This window comes from Salarias fasciatus, chromosome 4, assembly GCF_902148845.1.
Source record: "Salarias fasciatus chromosome 4, fSalaFa1.1, whole genome shotgun sequence".
NCBI lineage: Eukaryota > Metazoa > Chordata > Actinopteri > Blenniiformes > Blenniidae > Salarias > Salarias fasciatus.
This window is the reverse complement of record NC_043748.1, coordinates 22,556,668-22,576,665: the sequence shown is the minus strand read 5'-3', so window position 1 is coordinate 22,576,665 and position 19,998 is coordinate 22,556,668. Positions and strand designations below refer to the sequence as shown.

Here is a 19,998-nt window from a genome sequence, read left to right as displayed (position 1 = left end):
GAGGGCGCCGCATCCACGGTGGGAGGGAGGAAAAGCCATGTAGGCACAGGGAGAACATGCAATCTGAACACAAACTCCTGCGAAAAGCAGGAATATTGATTTCAAACACCCTGAAATGACACAAAATAAGATTTTTTTGGTAAGTGAGTCTAAAAAAAAAAAAAAAATCCCATAAAGGTTGTTTGGATTCAAACTCGAGTCCTCTTGAAACGACAGTCCACTGATCCACTGCATCATCAAGGATGATTCTTTATGTCAGAAAAGATAAAATCACACTCATGTCAACAGAATGTGCAACAACGAAAGTCTAAAAACGGATCAAGTGAGTTATAGAGCGCACGCGCACGCGCACGAGGCTGAGCAGTGCAGTGGTTTGCACTGCAGTCTCACCCGTTTGAGGCCAAGCTGAGCTTGAGGGGATTTCTGCACGGAGTTTCCATGTTCTCCCTGCGGGTGGACGTTTATTTTCCTCAAACACAAAGTGCTAAGGCCAGAAGGCCGGCCTGATCAGCTGCAACAGCAGGAAGGAGAAAAGTCAGAGCTCCCAACGCCAGCGTCACTTCACTGAATCAGATCCATCATGGATTCAATCATTCTGCAATAGTAACAGCAAAGAAAAAAAAACAAAACACGTAATTAGTTTGCACACATTGAACTTGTTGAAAATATGATTCCACTCCGAGTTTGCAGCCATGATCAATAGAAAGCCTTCATTGCGACCCCTGGTGGACGCACGAGGAACAGCAGGACGCTTCAGACCAGTTTCTCTCACTTTTCCAACATGATGCTGTTTATTGGATGCTCGTTTGACATTCTGGATCAATAAAGTTAACATTAACAAGATGAATCAGCTTTGAGTTGAAGTTGAAGCCGTTTAGAACTAGAGAGACTTGTTTTTGTGAACCCTCCAGTGCTGAAACAGGATTTTTAAAATGATTCAAAAGACTTGCTCTTCACATTAATTCAAAAAATCTTGATTTTCAATGTCTTTAAATCACTCAGTTCCGTTTTTTTTTAACCTGTTTTTTACATTTTGTGGATGAAAAAACATCATTAATTCAAATTCATAAATATAACCAAAAAAAAAAAGCAGACAAAAGAAAGAGAAATCCAGTGGAATAAGCACCCAAACAGCCCTGTGATTTAATATATTATAGTTTATTACTCATCACAAATGTCATCATCATTAATTATAAATACATCAGCTTTAGATCTGAAGGAATGAATTCAATTAGCTATGATTTAATTTCACTTTCGCCAGAGATAGAGAGAGAAGAGAGGCGTGTAAACTTAAAAGACACAGAAGACACGGGGGGGGGGGGGGGGGGGGGGCACAGCTCAAACACTTTCGTATCATGTTGGTTTTTTTTTTAAATATGAGCATCAGCAGAGTCGCTCTCGGGTAGCAGGCGACTCGGGGAAGATGCTGAAATGCAGAGCGGACCTGCTGGAAGCGGCTGGTCTGCTCCCGTCCTCCGTTCGGACGGACGGAGACGCCATCGGGGGACGTATTGCTCTTTACAGGTGTCACAGTCAACACCGGGTGTGTGACCTGCTGCCACACACACACACACACTCACACACTCACACACCAACAGTCATGATGGAGGGAGGTTTGCATAGATGTGTTCAGGTTGTTCAACACTACACTGATCTGTGCCAAAACGAGGAGGGGAGTGTATATGAGTGTGTGTGTGTGTGTGTGTGTGTGTGACGACAGCCGTGTGAAGACCTGAAACAGGCGGGAAAACGGTGATTATGGAGGACATGTTGGCTACAATTACACGAAAGTCCCTCTAATCATTAACTACAAAAACAGTTAAAGAGCTTCGATGTTTTAGTTTTTTTTTTTTTTTCTTATTTTCTTTTTTTTAGACTTCGTTGCCATCAAACGGTTTTACACTAAACTATCCGGCACGTTTCATCGCATACTGACGGGGTTCAGTGCCTTTTTCAAATGTATGCATAAATATGTTACAGTACAGAAACACTGAGTGTAAATAGACGAGGGCGTCAGTCCGTTTAGTCATGAACGTTACGACACGCTGGGTGAAAACAGACGTTAAGATCACCAATTCAAGAGAACTAGTCCAGGTTCATCCGTCACCTCTTAGTAGGTTTTTACAGTACAAAGAACTTCCTCCACTCCCAAAAAAGTAAAATCATCGGTCTGAACCACTGAAAGGTGCAATATGTAACTGGATAACAAACACCGGACGCCACACGGAGCGCCTTCAGTCAGTTTGTTCTGCTGGAGGCCCGTTTTGTTTTGTTTCGTTTCGTTTATTCGTTTTCCTTCTTCCCGTTTAATACTGCCCTTCAGTAAACCGGAGACTCGTTAAGTTGACCGAACCAACAATGACAGTAAACAATAGCAAAAAGACATGCAGAGGACTCGACGTGCAAAGAAAGAAGAAAACAAAAACACTTCAAATGATCCCTCTGCGACCGCGGCGTGCCGCCGCCCATCCTTCCAGTCAAGCAGGCGTCTCTCAGTCATAGAAAAATAGTCAGATTCAAAATAATAAGAATTCATAATATACTATATCTGATTAAATTAACCACTTTGTACATAAATACATGAGAGATCAGAGGTTAATGCTACATTGGCACCTCCAGTCAAGTGGCTTCCTATAGGTCCTTCCGGGCGGAGGCTCGTTTCTCCTTCACCACACTGAAACCAGAGCGGAGGGCTTCGGCGGCGCTCCGCGACGAAAATCAGCGAGTGCAAACACAAACAGACGCAAACTATTAAAAACCTTCATTTAAGATACTTCAGATCACATTCTCGTCCGGCTGCTCAACTGAAACACCTTCACACCAACGGCTGATTACATCTGGATTCTTGTAACATGAAGTCGAGTTTTCTGAAACGGCTAAAAACTAAAAGAAAAAGAAAAACAGGCTCCCAAAACTCACACCTGCTGCACTGCGTCTGGTTTGTTATGAGGTTACTGATCGGAGCAGAATGACTCGTGTGTGTTGGATGTGAGCTGAGACAAGATTTACACCTGGAAACGTCCGTCGTCGCCTCCAGTCGGCTCTTTTTAGGAGGGGAGGGGGTTTAATGGTGGGCTTTTTTACCCTCAGGGTCGACTGCAAGGCTCAGTCATCGCTACACAGCCTGTGAGTCGAGTCGTAGGGCAGAAAAGCTCACTAAATAGAGCGGAGTGGGAGGATGTGAAGACATTTACAGGTTCTCACAAATCTCTACACACACACACACACACACACACACACACTCACACACACGTCATTCTGCGCCAGGGTTCAGCCTCCTCCTCCTCTGCGGAGCTCGAGGGGTCGGAGGCCGCACATTAAACACTAACATTTCACTACAGCTACTAAGGCACACACTCACTCACAACAGCGAACACGACAATAAATACATCCTCAACGGCGTCACTGCGGCTCGTCTTCGGTGCCGGTGTCTGAGATGACTTCTTCTTCCCGCGGACGAGAGGTGACGAGGAGTGTCGACTTATTTACACCACCCGCGGCGCCACGTCTACGCCCGCTTCAACAATACCTTCGGTCGATGTTCAGATTTTTGTTTTTTTCTTCAAAATCCACCAACGAGTTGATTAAAATGAAACCAAGAAAGAGAATTTAAAAAACTAAAAGAAGAGGACTGTGATCCACAGCCTGTGCTCCAGTTGACAAAGGAAATCTGTCCCATGTTAATAAAACTCAGAGAGAAAAAAAAAAAAAGAAAAAGAAAAAGAAAGGAAAGCACTGAGCCCGAGGCTGAAAGCCCCCGAGGTGCTTTTAAAAGCGTGATCCAGTTTCGTCCACCACAGTACTCGATCTGAATGGAGTCTCAACATGATGTATGACACAGGAAGCTTCCCATTTGTTTTGTTTTGTTTTGTTTTTTTTAATCAATGACTTTCTGTTCGGGGGTCTGCGGCCCCTCTGACCTATTTTCTTTTTCCTTTTCATGATCCTGGAATGACCGGGTGGAAAACTAGGCCGACTCTTTCGCTGCTGCGGCTCCATTTTTGTCCTCCGCCTCTCCTCCGCCTTTGTCTTTTTTCTTGGCTCCTTTCTTCTTCTCCTTTTCTAGACGCTCCTTCTCCTTCTTCATCCTCTCTTTCTCGGCCTTCTCCTTTTCCTTCTTCTCCTTCTGCTTCTTCTTCTCGTCGTCCTTCTCCTTCTTCTTGTCTTCTTTGCTCCTCTTCTTCTTCTTCCCTTCCTCCTCGGGGTTGGGGGCGTCGGCCGCCGGCGCCGCCTCCCTCCTGGAGTCCGGGCAGGGCGCCAGCGGGGCGTTGTTGGCGGTGGGGGAGGGGATGGTGGGGGTGATGTGCTCGGAGACGATGACGGGGGAGGGGGACAGCGTGGCGGGGGGCGGGGCCGGGGAGGCGGGCCGGGCCGCGCCCCCGACCAGCGGGCTCTGGACGTGCGCCCGCTGGGCGGCCCCCGGCGGGATGGGCGGCTTGTGGCCGGGCCCCCGGCTCGGGCTGGACGCCACCGCCGCCGCCGCTGCCGGTGGCGGGGAGTGGGGCGGCGGGCCGTCCGTCCCCGACGGCCCCGAGAAGGAGCCCTTCTTGGTCTGGGAGTGGAACGGGGCCTTGGACTTCCGGAAGCCGGGCAGCGACAGCAGGCTGGAGGAGGCCCTCAGGGGCCCCGGCGGCGGCACGGGGCTCCCCAGGAAGGAGAAGCTGCCGCCCGAGGTGATGGCGGCGGCGCGGCGCTTGTGCTCGTAGACGGCCCGCGTGCCGTGCAGCCGGCGGCCCGGCTGGTGAGTCAGCTCCCCCCGGGACTCGCGCCACTTCCTCACCTGGACGCTGCACTCCCGCTCGATCAGCGCCTCCGTCACCTGCAGCGTGATGACCTGCGGCGCAGACAGAGGAAGTGAGGCGCGTGCCGCCGGACGCTCTGACTCACAAGTCACGGCTGTGAGCAAAAACAGAAGCAGGGGACCAGACACACACACTCACACACACTCACCTCCTGTACCAGTATGTCCTCTCTGATCATGTCGGGCGAGATGTTCCGCAGGCGCTCCATCGTCTCGTACATGCCCTGGAGCTCCCGCAGCTTATCCACCGAGCCCAGCATCTGCTTCAGGAGCACCAGGCCCACGCGGAACACGATCTTCACCCCTGAAACCACATGAACCGGGTCAAACTACGGCCACAGCCTGCTTCCTGCTCCGGAAATGAGGAGTTCCAAAGAGCTGCTTCCAAAAAGTCAGAACTGATGCGTCAAATCAAAACTTGTGTTTCATTCTGAATGATTCCACTGATATTCAGACTGATCGATCGGTACCTTCGCAGAAGAACATGTCCCACACCCGCAGCACGCAGGCCCAGGGCAACGTCCGGGAGAAGATGCACATGAACCACTCCGTCATGTAGAGGATGGGGTCAATCTTGAACTTCTTCAGGTGGCGGTACGCCATGGGACAGGTGCGCCGCAACAGAGAGAAGAAGATCTCCCCGTCCAGCTGGATGGCCTCCTGAGGAGCGGAGCGGAGCAGGCGGGTCGGCAAACAAGCATCAACCCACAATTAAACACTCAGAAGCCAGAGGTGCTGGTTCACTCACCAGTCCAGCGCTGTAGTAACCTGGAAGATACTTCTCACATATCTGGACGAGGCACCAGAAGGCTTGCTGTGAAACACAAGCAGATCAAGGCAGTGGCGTTTAAACACAGCCGTTCTCCCATCATGTGTTCCCGATTCTCAAATTATGGAAATCACTTTAAAGTCTCCTCTTGAAAACACTTAAACGAAGCTGAAACTTCCAAAGAGACGCGAGTTTTTCCCCCAGCTGCTGATTACAGACTGCTTTTCTTCACTTCACACCCACAAAACACAGTTTCACAGCTTACACCCACACTGGATTCAAGCAGATGCAACACCGATTCATCAAATCGTCACAAAACATTCCCAGATGTTTGTTTCTTCAACTCTGAACATGCTCTCACCTTTCATTTTTCGCCACATTGAAGTCAAAGATTTCTCAAACTTAAGTTCCCTCAAATTAGGAAGTGTGAGAAAACAGCTTTCAGTGAGGTTTTTCTTTTCGGACACCTGAAGACAAAAGCCAACGCTGGACTGGGAAGAAATGCTGTATTTCAAAACGGTGATCCTTCTTCAGAGTGGAAATGTTCAGAACCTGGCTCCACGCGACCTTCCTGTCCTCCTGTCTCTCACTGGACGGACTCACACTTCATCTGATGTACGCCACAAACCTTCAGTGTCTGAAAACAACGATACATGCGTCTATTTTTGGAGGCGAGCCCCGTCTGGTGTCAAACTGTCAGAATTAAACGGCTCGTGCGAGCAGGTTTCTCCGAAACCTCCAGCTCGCCACCAATGACGGGCCTGAGGTGACGGCTGATAACACACTGCGTCAGCGCCACCAACGTTATGTCTGCCTTTCAGGTGACGTCGCTCCTCTGTGGTCTCAAAACGCCGTCTTTCAGCTGATATAAAACACAAACACTCGGTCACGTGAGGGCTTTCCTAGCTGAGAGGAAGAGGTCAGAGAAATACGAGAGTCTGAGGGAAAGTGCCTCATTTCTGCGTTTTTGTTTCAGAAAAATTTCACATTTACACGGTAATATTTAGACAACAGTGTACAAAAAGGGAGACTAAGATTTTAAAAGAAGTGTCACACGTTGAATGTTAAGATTTCTCTGATAACAGAAGCAGACGAGGACATGACGAAATACAGCAGCGCCTTCAGCTTCGGAGTGGTTTGTCACTCTGCCCACTCTCCAAAAGTGTGTGAGAATAGAAGACAGATAAACACACACAAAGAGACCGAAACTGGAGGGAAACAGTCAGAAAAGTGTGTGGGCTCATTAACATAAACAAAGCCTGTAAAACGTGACTCGGTGACGTTAACTGGTCTTCCTGTCGGTCCGTTGTTCCGGCACAGTGGGGGGTGAACACCAGCTCCGTATGAACGTCTGCTGGCTTTGATTAAGGAAACTGACGGCCATTAAATGCTTTTATTCTTTGATCTTTGAAGACCACCAAAAAATATTCAAAATTATGACGACGAGGAAGTAGAATAATGAAAATAATGCATTATAAATTTCTCTCTGTAGAAACTTTGCCATCTTTCTTTAGCCAGAGTTTTTTTTTTTTTAACGCAATAACAGCTTTGATGATCTTCTGATGGGCGTGTGAATGTTTAGTTCTGGCTCAATGTGTTGACAGGAACGGGGAAAGCGTGGCCTCTCACCTCAGCAGGCATGTGCATGAGCAGCACGGCCGCCACCGGCGCCTGGGCCTGGCAGTAGCCCTCATCGGGCCGGTAGATGGTGTAGGCCTTCAGGATCCGGTACAGGTCCTGTTGTCTGGAGAACAAGGGAAGAAAACCGTCCAATGAACAACCAAGAACTTTAAAACTGAAGAAACTAATTCAAAACTACACTGGAGCTCATTCATAAAAGTCTTTTTTTTTGGTCTCGTTTACACATCGTTTTTTTGTTTTAGCTTCGTTTAGCTTTATTTATTCTGGTATAAAAATAAAACTGCTGGTGTGTGTGTGGGTGTGTGTGTTTTTACCCATGGCCACCACGAGCTGCAAACATCTCATGAAAGGGGAACTGCCTGTGGAGGTCCTTCTCTATAATGTCGAGCCATTTGGCTTCCCCTTGCTCTCGCTCCAGCTCCTGCAGTCACAAAGTCAGACGCACGTTTTCAAAAAACACCGGAGGAGTCAAACTTCATCCCGACAAAGTGACCAATTACAGCGGATTAAACTGCAAAGCCTTTTCTGAAATGACATTCGGGAGACTAAATGCATCAACGTATGAACCAGGGGAGAAATTCCTGCTGAGATAAGAGGAGAACAATAGTGGGTGAAGGGCTGAGCCCGGGGCTCAGCGCCGGCCCGACCCTGCAGGGTGGACACACACACCGGCAGCGCCCTGACGGCCGGGATTACAGGTCCCGATAAGAGGCTTACGGCTCTCGGAGTCTGCGCCTGCGCCCCCCGCAGCACCCCTCGAGCTCGAACCGCCCGCTCAGCCACTTCACAGCCGAAATCAGCCAGTCACGCACAGAAAGCCACCAGCTTCCTGCCTCGCTGCTCTCAAATCTGAACACGTCACATGAAATGACGATACATTCACAGGCAAACTGAGTGAAATGTGTCCTCTGTGGCACCAGAGGGGCAGTCGGGGTTCGGGGGCGCTGAGGATCACAGTGGTCGTGATTAAAGCGAGGACAAGCGGCGGCTTTAACCTTCCCCCAATGGAATCTCGTTGCAGCCCATTGACTCGAGCTGCTAATTGGAAAAAGCTAATAAATAAATAACAATGCCGGCAAACAGCTTCTATTTCCAAGCACTGGTGACGGATTCGACAAATGAAATTATCAAAAAGGTCAAAGTTGCTTGGATTCTGTGTGGGAGCAGACGGTCAGTGCGCACGGCCGCCACCGCCGTATCGGGTCGCGGTGAACAAGATCGAGTGACGAATGTTCGGACCTCACAGGATCCAGCACCGCAGGACTTAAGGCAGCGTGGAAGATATCAAATGATGCTCCAGGACGCAGGAGGAGGAGACGGATCGAACAAGCGCTCAGCTCATCAATTAAATGGATCAAACTTAAAAAAAAACAAAAACTGAGATTGAAGAGTAACAGGATGAGACAGGACCCTGGTTTTAACTTCCAGTAAATACCAAGAGCGTGTAAATCCCATGGAGAAGAGTCGGCTGCTTTTCGGGGTGTGGTGATACCAGTGTGAAGCGCTTGCTGACAGCGATACCTCGAACTTCCCCGGGTTGGCCAGCAGAAGCTCCTGGCTGTTCGACAGCAGCTGCCACGCTTTGGATCTGAGAGACGATGGGACTCCCTTCCTGCAGCGTAACTTCACCTGGAACAGAGAGAGAGAGAGAGAGAGAGGGACGACCGGCTGAAGGCTCTGTCCTCCGCTCACTGGACTGACACACACCGACCCTGCTGTTCGTACCTTCTGGAAGCGATGTTTGATCCATTTGTCCCAGTTAGCAAACATGTCGAGCCATTTCATCTCCCTCTGTCTGGCTACTTCCACTCGCACCTCCTTATCGCTGCGACAATCAACAACGGAAACGATCAATAAGTCACAGAAACAACGTCAAGACGGCAGTCATTTACCATGACAGCACATTAAGCAGCACGTACAACTTGGATTTATGTAATTTTGGTATTTGTTTGATTCATCAGGAAGTCTTTTCTTCTTCTTTTTATGCATGTTTAAAATAAACAAATCAGTCAGACAGGATGTTACCATACAGTGAAACACATTGAACATACTGATGGGGGAAACAAACAGTGAAATAAAAATGTCATGATACAGACAGAGGAGAGAAAGTGAGGACAGAACTGAAGACTGGAAGAAAGAACAGAAAAGAAAGAAGAAAGACGAAGAAAAAAGAAAAACTCAGATGTAAAGACTTAGAAAGACACAGAGAATGAAAGGGTCAGAAAAACATGGAAAGACAGATTAAAAAAAGACAAAAATAAAGACAAAGAGAGAAGACAAAAGATATTTCTACAGCACTGTCAGATACAGAGCAATTCAGAGTCCTTTACAACGAAACGAGAGAAATCAAACAAAAACAAAGAGAAAGACGAGAAGAAAGATGCAAAGAGACAGAAAAAGACAAGAAGATCAGAAAAAGACAGACAAAGAATGGACAGAAAGAAGATCTGTAAATACAACAAAATACACAAGAAAATAAAACACAAACATGAAATTTATGACGTCTTTAACGTGAAGAAAAGCGAGACTGTACCGAAGAGTTTCATAATGATTTACCATTAATATTCTCTAAAGCATTTTGTGTGTGTATTTATCTGTCTCATTCTTGATTTTGTCTCCGGGTTTGACTCAGACTTGTTCTTTCTACTATTCATAGCTGCTCTATTTTTAGAGCACTTTTTACTAAAGCATGAGCTGATTTCGCTTCTCGTAGTTTCATGTGTTTAATTCCGTTCCTGACAGAGAATCATCGACTGAATATGATCTCCTGTCACCTGCCGACGTTATCTGTTGACATAATCCACATTTTAAATTTATAGCTAACACTGACTTCTCTCGTATGTGTGCTTTTTGTGCTGCAGTTTCACAGACCGATTTCTTTATTTCACAGAAATTTGCTTCGGCTGCATGAAATTAACTAGTTCATAAAAAAGTTCATTAGGCTTTACAGCTGATAATATTCCATACCGTCGTGTTTATACACTGTATTGTTTTTTAACATTCTATGATTTCTTCCATTGTTTACTTCTGTGTCTGAACAGGCGATTACTTGGTGTTTTATCAATGAGCTGTGAACCACCTTGACTGACATTATACAGATACGCTGCCTTTATTTAGGGAGTTTGTTGTGTAACAGATTAGAACATCTTCCGTTAATAACGTTGTGACTTCAGGTCAGCGTGAGAGAGAAGGACTTCCTCCTTTTCTCATGTATTAACCGCTGGAACCACAGTAACTCCTCCATCCATCACGCCGACCACAACACAGCGCCACTGCTCAATACTCCGCTCATCAATAAAAATGTAATTACTCAGGAGTGGAGCAGCAATTAGCCGGTCAGAAAAGTGACGGAAAAGAGGGAGGAATGGAGCAGATGGGAGTGAGCGGCGATAGCGCAGAGACACAAAGTCAGTACATATTGAGTCACGGAGCGCCCTCAGCATTATCTGAGTCAGACCAAGGGGAGATGGAGGACGACAGATATGTTTAGAGCCGCAGAGAAGAAGAGGAAGGCAGGGAGCGTGGAGGACGGGGGAAGAGCTCTCTGGGTGGGATGAAGTCAAACGGCCAGTTAAAAGGAAGATAATCAGAAGCATTTAGATTAATCTCTGATCTTGATCTAATGGAGCCTCGTTGAGACGACGGTCTGTTCGAAAACCTTCACCTTCAAAGAGAGAAACGCTCTGCTCTCACTCCCAAACACGCACTCAAAGGTTTCACAGTATCATTAAAAAACTAAATTTAACATCATTTTGGCTTCTTTTATTATTCCTGCTTTATTTCTTACCTTAGAGTGCACATAAATTAATAACTGAATGAAACTGTTGGTATTTACTTCAAAGTGGATTTTGCTGATGTTGTTAATCTGCTGCAGTTAGCAATGCTGTTAATGTTGATACTGTTAGTTACTGCTGATGTGAATGATGCTGTTAATACTGATGTTGTTGCTAACGTCGATCTTTCTGCTGTTGCTGACTTGAATCTGACCGACGCCAACGTCACAGAACGCCATGTTGAATTCTTTTTGAACCGGATCGGGGAGGCGTGAGAGACGGCGAGCTGAAGTCTCGCTCTTACCCGCCGTCGCTGTACTGATTCCCTCCCAGGAAGCCGTATTTGTCGGTGCGCCGGACGGTGAGGCCGTTGATCTCGGAGTCTGAGCCCACTGAGCTGCCGTCCTCTCCCAGTCCGGACAGAGACTCCAGCGTCCCCGACATCAGGCTGGCCGACTCCAGGTAGCTGAGGGTGTCGGGGGCCGGCCGGGGGTTGGGGTTGGGCAGCGGGCAGGCGGGCTCGTGGATCAGCGGCACGGTGGGGCTGGGGTGCTCCGCCCGGGGGGGCGTGGTGGGCGGGTCCCCCTTCCTGGCGTCCAGCTGAGGCTTCGGGGACACTGGAGGAGGTTCGCTCTGAGGGTGTTGTGCTTGTTGGGGCGGCTGAGGTTTCTCCTCCTCCTCCACCTTCTCCTCAGCTGTGGCTGGAGCTGACGGAGCCGTTTCGGTCGGGACCACCGTCACTGGAGCTTCGTCCGGGACGGGGTTTGGGTTGTGGGCGACATGCACACTGGGGTACAGGTTTGGAGTGGGATTTTCATCAGGAGAGGAGGATGCTTGAGGGGTTTCGCTGGGAGCTGAAGGCTCACTAGCCAGTGCAGGGGCCTCAGTGTTGGGGGCCTCAGTGCTGGGGGCCTCAGTGCTGGGGGCCTCAGTGTGGTGGAGCTCTGCTGCAGCCGTGTCACATATCGTCTCCTGAACGACCAGAGCTGCAGTCTCCGTGTCTTTCCCTGCTGACTCCTCCTGCAGTGGAGCAGCTCCATGTACCGTCGGCGGGGCGGGGGGCTTAGCGGGGGGGCTGGGGGGGCTCTGAGGTGGCTGTAGAGAGGAGGCCAAGCCCGCCAGAGCTTTGTCGTTGTACAGGGAAGACTTTGGAGCGGGCACCTCCCTGGCTGTCTCTGGAGCCGGGCTGCTGGACGCAGGGACAGACGGCGCAGCATGGGGGTCGCCCAGTGCAGGTGGTGATGGGGACAAAGTGGAGAGCTCAGCCATGGTTCCACTCAGATCTCTCCTTCACACACACAAAGACAAGAAAAGTGACTTTCATTTCACCAAAGAGCCACTTCACTACAGCAATGAACAAAATCTGCAGCTCTTTAAGCCCAAATGACAGGAAACAATCACTTTAAAACTTGATGACATTTTTTTTAAATGCTAAATATAAGGTGATTAAGATTCCTTCTTGAATCTGATTCTGCAGATAATGACATATTATGACCATTGTTGGAGTAAAAACACTGCAAAAAGCTGAAAATCTTGCAAATATTTGCAACGTAACGTGGAAATAAATGAACCGTTTATTTGCTTCGCTGCATCTTAAGAGGCTAAACAATCTAAAATAACAACACTCAGTATATGTATAATCTGTGGAGTATGTCGAGGACAGGATGCTGTTGCATGTGAACACACGCTGACCTGAACAGGGGCAACTTCAGCCAACAGGTAAAAATGCAAACGACCAAAACAACTTCCAACTTCGGGAGGAAGTTTTTAACCATGCGAAACACCTGAACACAGTCGTTTGTAAAGCGCCGAGCCCGTTCACATGACAGGTATTATCAGATGATGGCAACAATCTGATGTGACCCGTTTAAATGCACTTTACAAATCTAAAAATGGAGAAACCCTGGTTTACATGGATCAGTCCACGACTGGGTTCCTTTAGTGAAGAAACACTCGAACTTGGTGTTGCTCATGAAGAGGCCTGCAGTTTTTTTATGAGCTGTATGAGGGTTTTCACCTCATTTGACAAGAAATTCTTCTTTTCCCTCCAGATTTATTCCTCCATTTACTTTCTAGCCGCTACACATCATGTCTGCCATCTTTACTGGCTCATACTGTGACTACGTAACTTCTGTCTTCGTCAAATAGATGCTCAGACATAATATAATGATAAAAACACCACATTAACTGTGTACATGCACAAAAACACTGGACTACAGGAGAGAAATCTTGCAGTGTGTACAGGGTTTGTCACGGTCAGATAACAGTATATCACATCATATCGTTCACATGATCATTTAATCTGAAAGCTCGATAAATCTGTAATTGTTACAGATTCAGTGAATTTCTGTCTGACAACAGGCAAAACAGAAGATACGGTGAATATCTTCTGTCAATTTCTTCTCACAGCTGCTGAAAAAGGAGCTAAATCTGCAGCACTGTGTGGGTATTTATCACAAACAGGGCGACTGTGCTCAGGTAAAAAGAGGGAGTTGTCCAATCTCACGGTAGATGGAGCAAAATGGTACCGGGGAAGACACCAACCCACTGATGCACTATCAGAAGGGCGTGAGCACCAGGAAGTGTCATCATTTAATTGTGAGGGTGTGTAAGATGCTGGATGTGACCGCTTAACCTATTCTGAGACGGCTGAAGTTACTCAACTGGGGAGTGAAAGCGAAGTGACATTACCTCCTATTACGTCTGTGGAACTGTGTCTCACAACATTTAGACGTCTACTGCTGAATATGATTGCAATGAAGACCCATAAGTGATACTGTCTTTTTTTTAGATTAAAGAGATAGATGTTGCTCTCAGCAACAAACATGCTTAAAATGGAAACTTGACTGAGTCTGAACATCCCCATTCACGATCATTAAAACAACATAACCGTGACTGAATTTCTTTGTTTATATTGAGGATTGTGAGTCTGAACACACAGATCCACTGACAACAAACGACGCCTCTGGCTGTATTATTTCCTCTTCTGCAGCTGATGACAGAAGTACAGGAGAGTAATTCAGGAACTTCTGATACCAAATCAAACAAATGGGAGCGAGCTGGTTCAATAGTGATTTTATGTGACCTGCCGACTAGTTGAAGAGCTGTGATTGTTGTGGACAGTGTGGCGGTGACAGCCGCCCCCCCGTATCGGTTCATCGGTATTTACCAACAAAGACAGGCACAGAGGTCCCGGGTTTCGCTGATGTAGCAGCTCGCCGTGTCTGTGTGCGCTCGGCTGCATGCTAACGGCTAATAACACCGTATCCTCCCCAGAGGCCTCGGCTCAACTTCCCGATTCAGCTCACAGGGAGCAGCGGGTTACTAACAGCTAATAGCCACCACCCGCCCCCCTTCCCTCCCTCCCCTCTCCAGTCTGTCAGGCCCTGGACGGGTCCTGTCCACGGCCTTGTCCACCCCCGCTGCCCCGGTCAACTACAACTCCAACTCCGCTCCTTGACTCACCCACGACCGGCGTGTCACTGATATCCGTCCGCCTGGAGAGCCAGGGGGTTCGTGTCGGTGCGTCCCCCCGCCACAGCTCCGGCTCCGTTACCTCCTCCGTTTGAGAGGGAATCTAAAAAAAAAGTCAAACGCGGGGGAATGAGCGGCCAAGCGGGACTGGAAGGAGAAACCGGAGGAGCAGACGTCCTGGAAACAGTGAGCTAGCAGGCTGTTAGCAGCTAGCTGGCGTTAGCCTCATTAGCATTAGCGCTTCCAGCTAACCTAAACGCTTCTGTTATCTCAGGCAGACGCGCGGAGCTGCTCCAGGCGTCCTCACCAAACCCAGGAAACCTTTCATTCTCAAACTAAAGCTCGAACTGTGGCGGTTTATCCATGCACGGCGGCTTGGGAGCATCCAGCACGCACAGTCCGCACAGCCCGCATTTCCTACTGACAGCTACGTGCGCGCTCACGTCCATGTCGTCAAGCACGCTCACGTACAGGAAACTCCCTTTATAGCAGAAAAAAGAAGAAAAATAATCCCTTACTTTGACAAACTACAGCCATCAGTTATCATTACTCAGTTTGAATATACACGTTTATATATTGGACTCTTGGATTATTCGAACACGATCAGTGTCGAAAAGAATACAGTAATTAAAAACACCGAATAAAGGAGTTAATATTTCCCCATAATCAAATGCATTTTACCTGATATTTACCTATTTACTTTGATAACACTTTTTTCCAGAACTTTAACGCACATGTCTGTGAATTTTACCCCCTTTTTTATGTAATTTTTGGGAGAAATTTGCATTATCATGCCTCTCATGGCCATTTCCTGCAAGATAAATGCAAACAGCTTTTTGCGTGTCAAGATCTCTCTCTGCAGACTGTGAAAACGAAGTCAAACAGGAAAACTGAAAATGAAGTTAAACAGGAAAAGTGATCATGGGACTGATAAATATCACCTATCAATTATGATATCTCTGACAAGAAGAATTATTTTAAAATGAATAAAGATCTGAAATATTTTCTATATAAGCACACATGTACTTGATTACTTGTACTTACATTTGTTCCCAATTTTATGACAAATATTTGTATATGTTACTCTTTTTGTTTGGGGAATTGATACATTTCTTGTGTCCTTTGGCACCATCAAAACAGTGTGAGGTGTATTCGTGTATCTATCAAAATATTTATTTATATTTATTTTGAAAAAAGACTTTCTAAACAATGTGTACACAATGCAAGACAATAACATTCTTATTAATATATTCATGACTGTCTCTGTGTTCCAGGAGTGAGATGCACCACTAGATGGCGCAGTCACATTAAGTAAAAATCACCGTGAGAGTCAAGCTTGAAGAGATCAAGTAAAGAAAAACCATGTAAACTGTCAGTTAAGCATCTTATTTCTGTATCTTTCATTCCTGTAAGTCCGTTAATTAATAAGAGAATAAACAAAGTGACAGAAATGATCAGGAGTCTCTGAAAATGTGTAACGCAACTGTTACAGTCCTTAAACTGGACTCAGCTACAAAGTAGAGCACTGTTGTTTAAAACGTCAAGGACAAATTCCTAGAAAGTAAACAAAAAAGTATTTAACTACTTTAAGTTACATTTAAAGGTGCATTAGTGGACTAGATATTCATCTTTGGAATACAAAAAAGTATGAAAATAATGAATGACAGGAGATATGTACACACTATATAACAGTAAATGGACAATATAGAAAGAAGTTGATTCATTTCAGTGCCTAAAAATGAAACTTTTTCTCTGTTGAAAGAATCTCTCAAAATCAAGATTAAAAGGTTGGTAGATCAGGTAAATTGGGAAAATACTGAGAAATGTGAGTTTTTTTTTTAAGTACCTCTGTTAATGTTATCTGTGTTCAAGTGTGAGCAAAAATGCATCCTTGAGGAAAAAATACTCTACAAAGGAAAACCTTTTCAAAATACCATTTATTTAACAGTAATATTAGCCTTTGTAATCCATCACTTCCACTCTACATACCAGCTAATACAAAGTGTAGAAAAATGTAGATTTACACATCTTTCCCCTTTTAACATCTGTTGGATAAAGAGTTCTATTTCATCCCTACTGACTGCCAGTGGCAGTGCTTAAAGGGGCTGTATCATGCTTTTTTAGCCAGTCCAAACCCGAGAAATGGCATTAACATGATAATAGTTTATTTTTAGCGCTAAGTTAAAGTCATTTTGTGTGAAATTAAAGATTTTCTGGGGCTAATTCTAAAACCCGGAAGAGAAAACGCTCTGTTTCACTGAAAATCCCGCCTCTCCCCCTGTGGACTTTGACTGACAGCTACTTCCAACCAATCAGCGCTTCAAAATAAATACGCTAACTAGCTTTAGCTCTTTAGCTCTAGCTTCTCTATATGCAAAGACACACGAAAACGTCTTTTCCTGTTAGAAACTCACCAAGAGCAGACTCTTCAGACTCTTTCTCTTGCTTGATTGTTGCTTTCAGACGATGGTTAAAGTTTATCTCCGTAATCCGAGTTACAAAAAGCAGCAATGCTGATTGCCGAGGGCCTGCAGGAGGGGGGCTCAGGGGAGCCATCTTCACCGTGTGATGTCAATGTGGGAAATAGAGCGTTTTCACGGGTGCGGGAGGGGCTGCCTCTCTGAGCAGCACAACAAGGAGGAAAGCTCAAACGTGCAGGCACGAAGGAAAAAAACGCTTTGGGGGTGTTTTTGGTGAGTACATAGCTGTATAACAAGGTTAAAACATACAAAAAGTGAATTTTGCATTATACAGCCCCTTTAAAGCACTGGAATGTCCCCTTCGCACATGCGTAGTTTGAGTATGTATATCAACAACGTCACTCGTGACCCCTGGGTGACCCAGGAACTGTATAGGTTCAGGTCTCCACCCAGGATCGGCTCCTTTTTGCTTCTCGCGTACAGTTTGCACACATTGTGGATGAAGGGATGTCCCTGTGCGGCATCATGACGCATCATCGCTGCGAGCCTTGTGACCGTGTAGGTCGGAGCTGCCGACGCCCTCCAAAGGCTGTGACGTGTTGCGGTCCCATTCACCTAATTGGCAACGCTGAGGCAGCATTGCCTGCGGTGAGAGATTCATTCATAACCTCCAGGCACAAGGTGAGGTTGCTGAATCTAAAGCCCCTTTCACACGGGCTAAAAAAACCCGTTGAAACCCGCTAATAATCGGCTCCTCATGGCAGTGTGAAAGGGTTTAATCGGCATTTCAACCCGGGTCTTTCAACCCTGCAATCGACGCAGGTTTTTAGCAGGTCGGCTACTATCGGCTTTTAGTGGGAGGGGCGAAAGGGAGTGTGAAAGGCAGACACGAGTCGACGCAGTAATTTACGTGATGACGTCGACGTAGCGTGGCTATGTTAGCGCACTAGTTGTTGTTTTTAGACACAGCGTGAGATATCCTTCGTCAAGATGACCCAGTATTGGCAAGATAGCAAGACCAGAGAGCTCCTCTGGATCCGTGGGGAAGAGGAGATTCGTCTAAAGGTAACAGAGACTGAGCTGTAGTCCATTGTTTACTTTCGCTTTGCTCCGTCGCTCTGATGATGTCATCAACGCGGGACACTATCAGCGCGGGAAAATGCAGCAAGTCAGCTCGCCAGCAGGCAGGTCTGCAGGCAGTGTGAAAGGAGCCAAAAGGCAATTGTTAGCGGGTCGAAAACACGGATTGACCAGCTAGTTGCAGTGGGAAAGGGGTATAATACTCTTCATGACTGATGGGGGTGGCGGCTCGCTCCCCCCGGGTTTGTTTGCATGACGACCGCGGCTGTTGTAGTGTGGTCGGTGTTACTGGGGCTCGGGGACGCTGCTTGCATCCCTTGCCCGGCTTCAGGAAGCAAGCAGCGGTCTGGCTGGTGTGATACTGTGCTTCTGACTGTTGTGAAGCCGCATTTGAGCTCCCCGCCGTGCAAGGTATTGCCGCTGCTGCTGCGGTTGGCGAGGAGTACGGAGGGTGGCGGCGTACAGCTGCTAGCTCGGCTAAGCAGCTAGCCTGTGATGTGTGTTGCAGTGTAGGAGGCCAGCCGCCTCTTGCAACCGGCCGCTGCGTGTCTTTCTGGTCTGTTGTACGTACAGCCGCTCTGGCGGGTGACGCCGCCACTAGCAGGTGGACGGGAGGCCAGCACTGCCGCCGCCACCACGGTGGGCGACGGACACGGCGGGTGGTAGCATGTGGCCGCTAGCACCTAGCTTGGCTGAGCGGCTGATCAGTGATGTATGTTGTGGGCAGGAGGCACAGCCTAATCGTGCACAATTGTTAGTTGCGTCAGGGTCGATCATGCGCACCCCCGCTCCGACAGGTGGCAGCTGGCAGACAGGCGGAGGAGCCGCCGTGGTCCTCCTCCCGCTCGTAGCTTCCTTCCAGCCTCTGTGTTTGCGTGCAGGCCAGGTGCGTATCACTGTTTTCTGAGGCTGTAGCAGTGCCTACACTGTTGCGGCATCTCCGCTGGGTGCAGTATCTCCGCTGCATGCGGTGTTATGCTATTGGCGTTGCCGGCGCTTATTGCGCAGCGGACCGCTCCATGTTCTGCCTGAGTGGCAGCATAACCGTCCGTCCGTTCTTGGTGCTAATTAGCGGGCGTTGCTGTGTGGCCGACTTTTCCGGCCTGCCGCCCGATCCTTTCCCCATACCCGTTGCTCGGTGTGTGGTACCACTTCCACGGGAGCAGCGGGGCGATCGTGTCCCCCCGCACCCACTTGGTTTGTCGTGCAGGTGGCGCGTACGCCCTTTCCCTAGGCTTACCGTACCACCGTCCCGAGCACCTGATACTCCGACTGGTAGTGCCACTGTGGGGCAGTGGGGAGCAGGTGGACCGGGTCAACTGTTTCTTTCATTGTGGTGCTGCCCGGCTGCTAGCTTACACTCTGCGTTTGCCGTGCAGGTGGCGTATGCCCCCTTCCCCCGGCTTACTGCGCTAGCATCTCCTACCCCGGGCGTCCGTTCCTCCCACGGGCTCAGCTGCGGTTACTGTGCAGGCAGCATATGCCTCCTTCACTCGGCTTCTGTGGTGCCATTACTCTGGCCTGCTGCGTGCACGCGGGAGAGCGAGAGAGCCGCCTGGTGGCCACTCTCTCTGCAGCGCGTGGATGGTATCTGGTTTGGTTGTGCAGGTGGCGTACGCCCCTTCTCTCAACCTCCACAGACAGGATGTGGCGGCTCTCACCATGGTGTTACCTGTGGAGCCCCCCTACAGGGGCCACGACCGCTGTCCCAGTTCCTTGGTCCTGTTCAACTCAGGGAGGTGATAACCTGTGCATGGACTGTGGCTACATGCCCTATGCGCGGCGGACTACTGGGCTGGCGCAGGTCTCTTCTGCTGCTGGGGGTGGCCAGGGGGCCTCCCCTTAAGGGTGGTTGCCTGCCTCTCAGCCACCCCCCCACCCCCCAAGAGGGTTGGTGGGTTGGACTCTGGCAGCCATGTATGGCACGGCTGAGGTCAGCCTGGAGCATATGCCGATGTAGGGCCAGCTATAGCGTCCCTCAGCTTATCGCACCACCGTTGTTATGGCCTGTTGCTCGCGCCCGCCCTGTTTTTTTTTTTT

General features: G+C 48.2%; 1 protein-coding gene across 2 annotated transcripts; it reads right to left on the bottom strand.

Annotated features, from left to right (window-relative positions):
* Window positions 1-1,142: 1,142 nt before the first annotated feature.
* tbc1d10b (TBC1 domain family, member 10b) lies at window positions 1,143-14,888 on the bottom strand. Of its 2 annotated transcripts, XM_030090031.1 has the most exons (11): window positions 14,711-14,888; window positions 14,450-14,561; window positions 11,289-12,272; window positions 8,937-9,036; window positions 8,733-8,840; window positions 7,526-7,632; window positions 7,200-7,314; window positions 5,550-5,615; window positions 5,272-5,461; window positions 4,951-5,105; window positions 1,143-4,834 (listed from the first exon to the last, which is right to left on the bottom strand). In XM_030090031.1, the coding sequence occupies exons 3-11, from the start codon at window positions 12,251-12,253 to the stop codon at window positions 3,968-3,970; spliced, it is 2,673 nt and encodes an 890-aa protein (XP_029945891.1). In that variant the 5' UTR covers window positions 12,254-12,272; window positions 14,450-14,561; window positions 14,711-14,888; the 3' UTR covers window positions 1,143-3,967. The 2 variants fall into 2 exon arrangements, with proteins under 2 accessions (XP_029945891.1, XP_029945890.1); XM_030090030.1 differs by having other exon boundaries at window positions 14,450-14,888.
* Window positions 14,889-19,998: the final 5,110 nt, after the last annotated feature.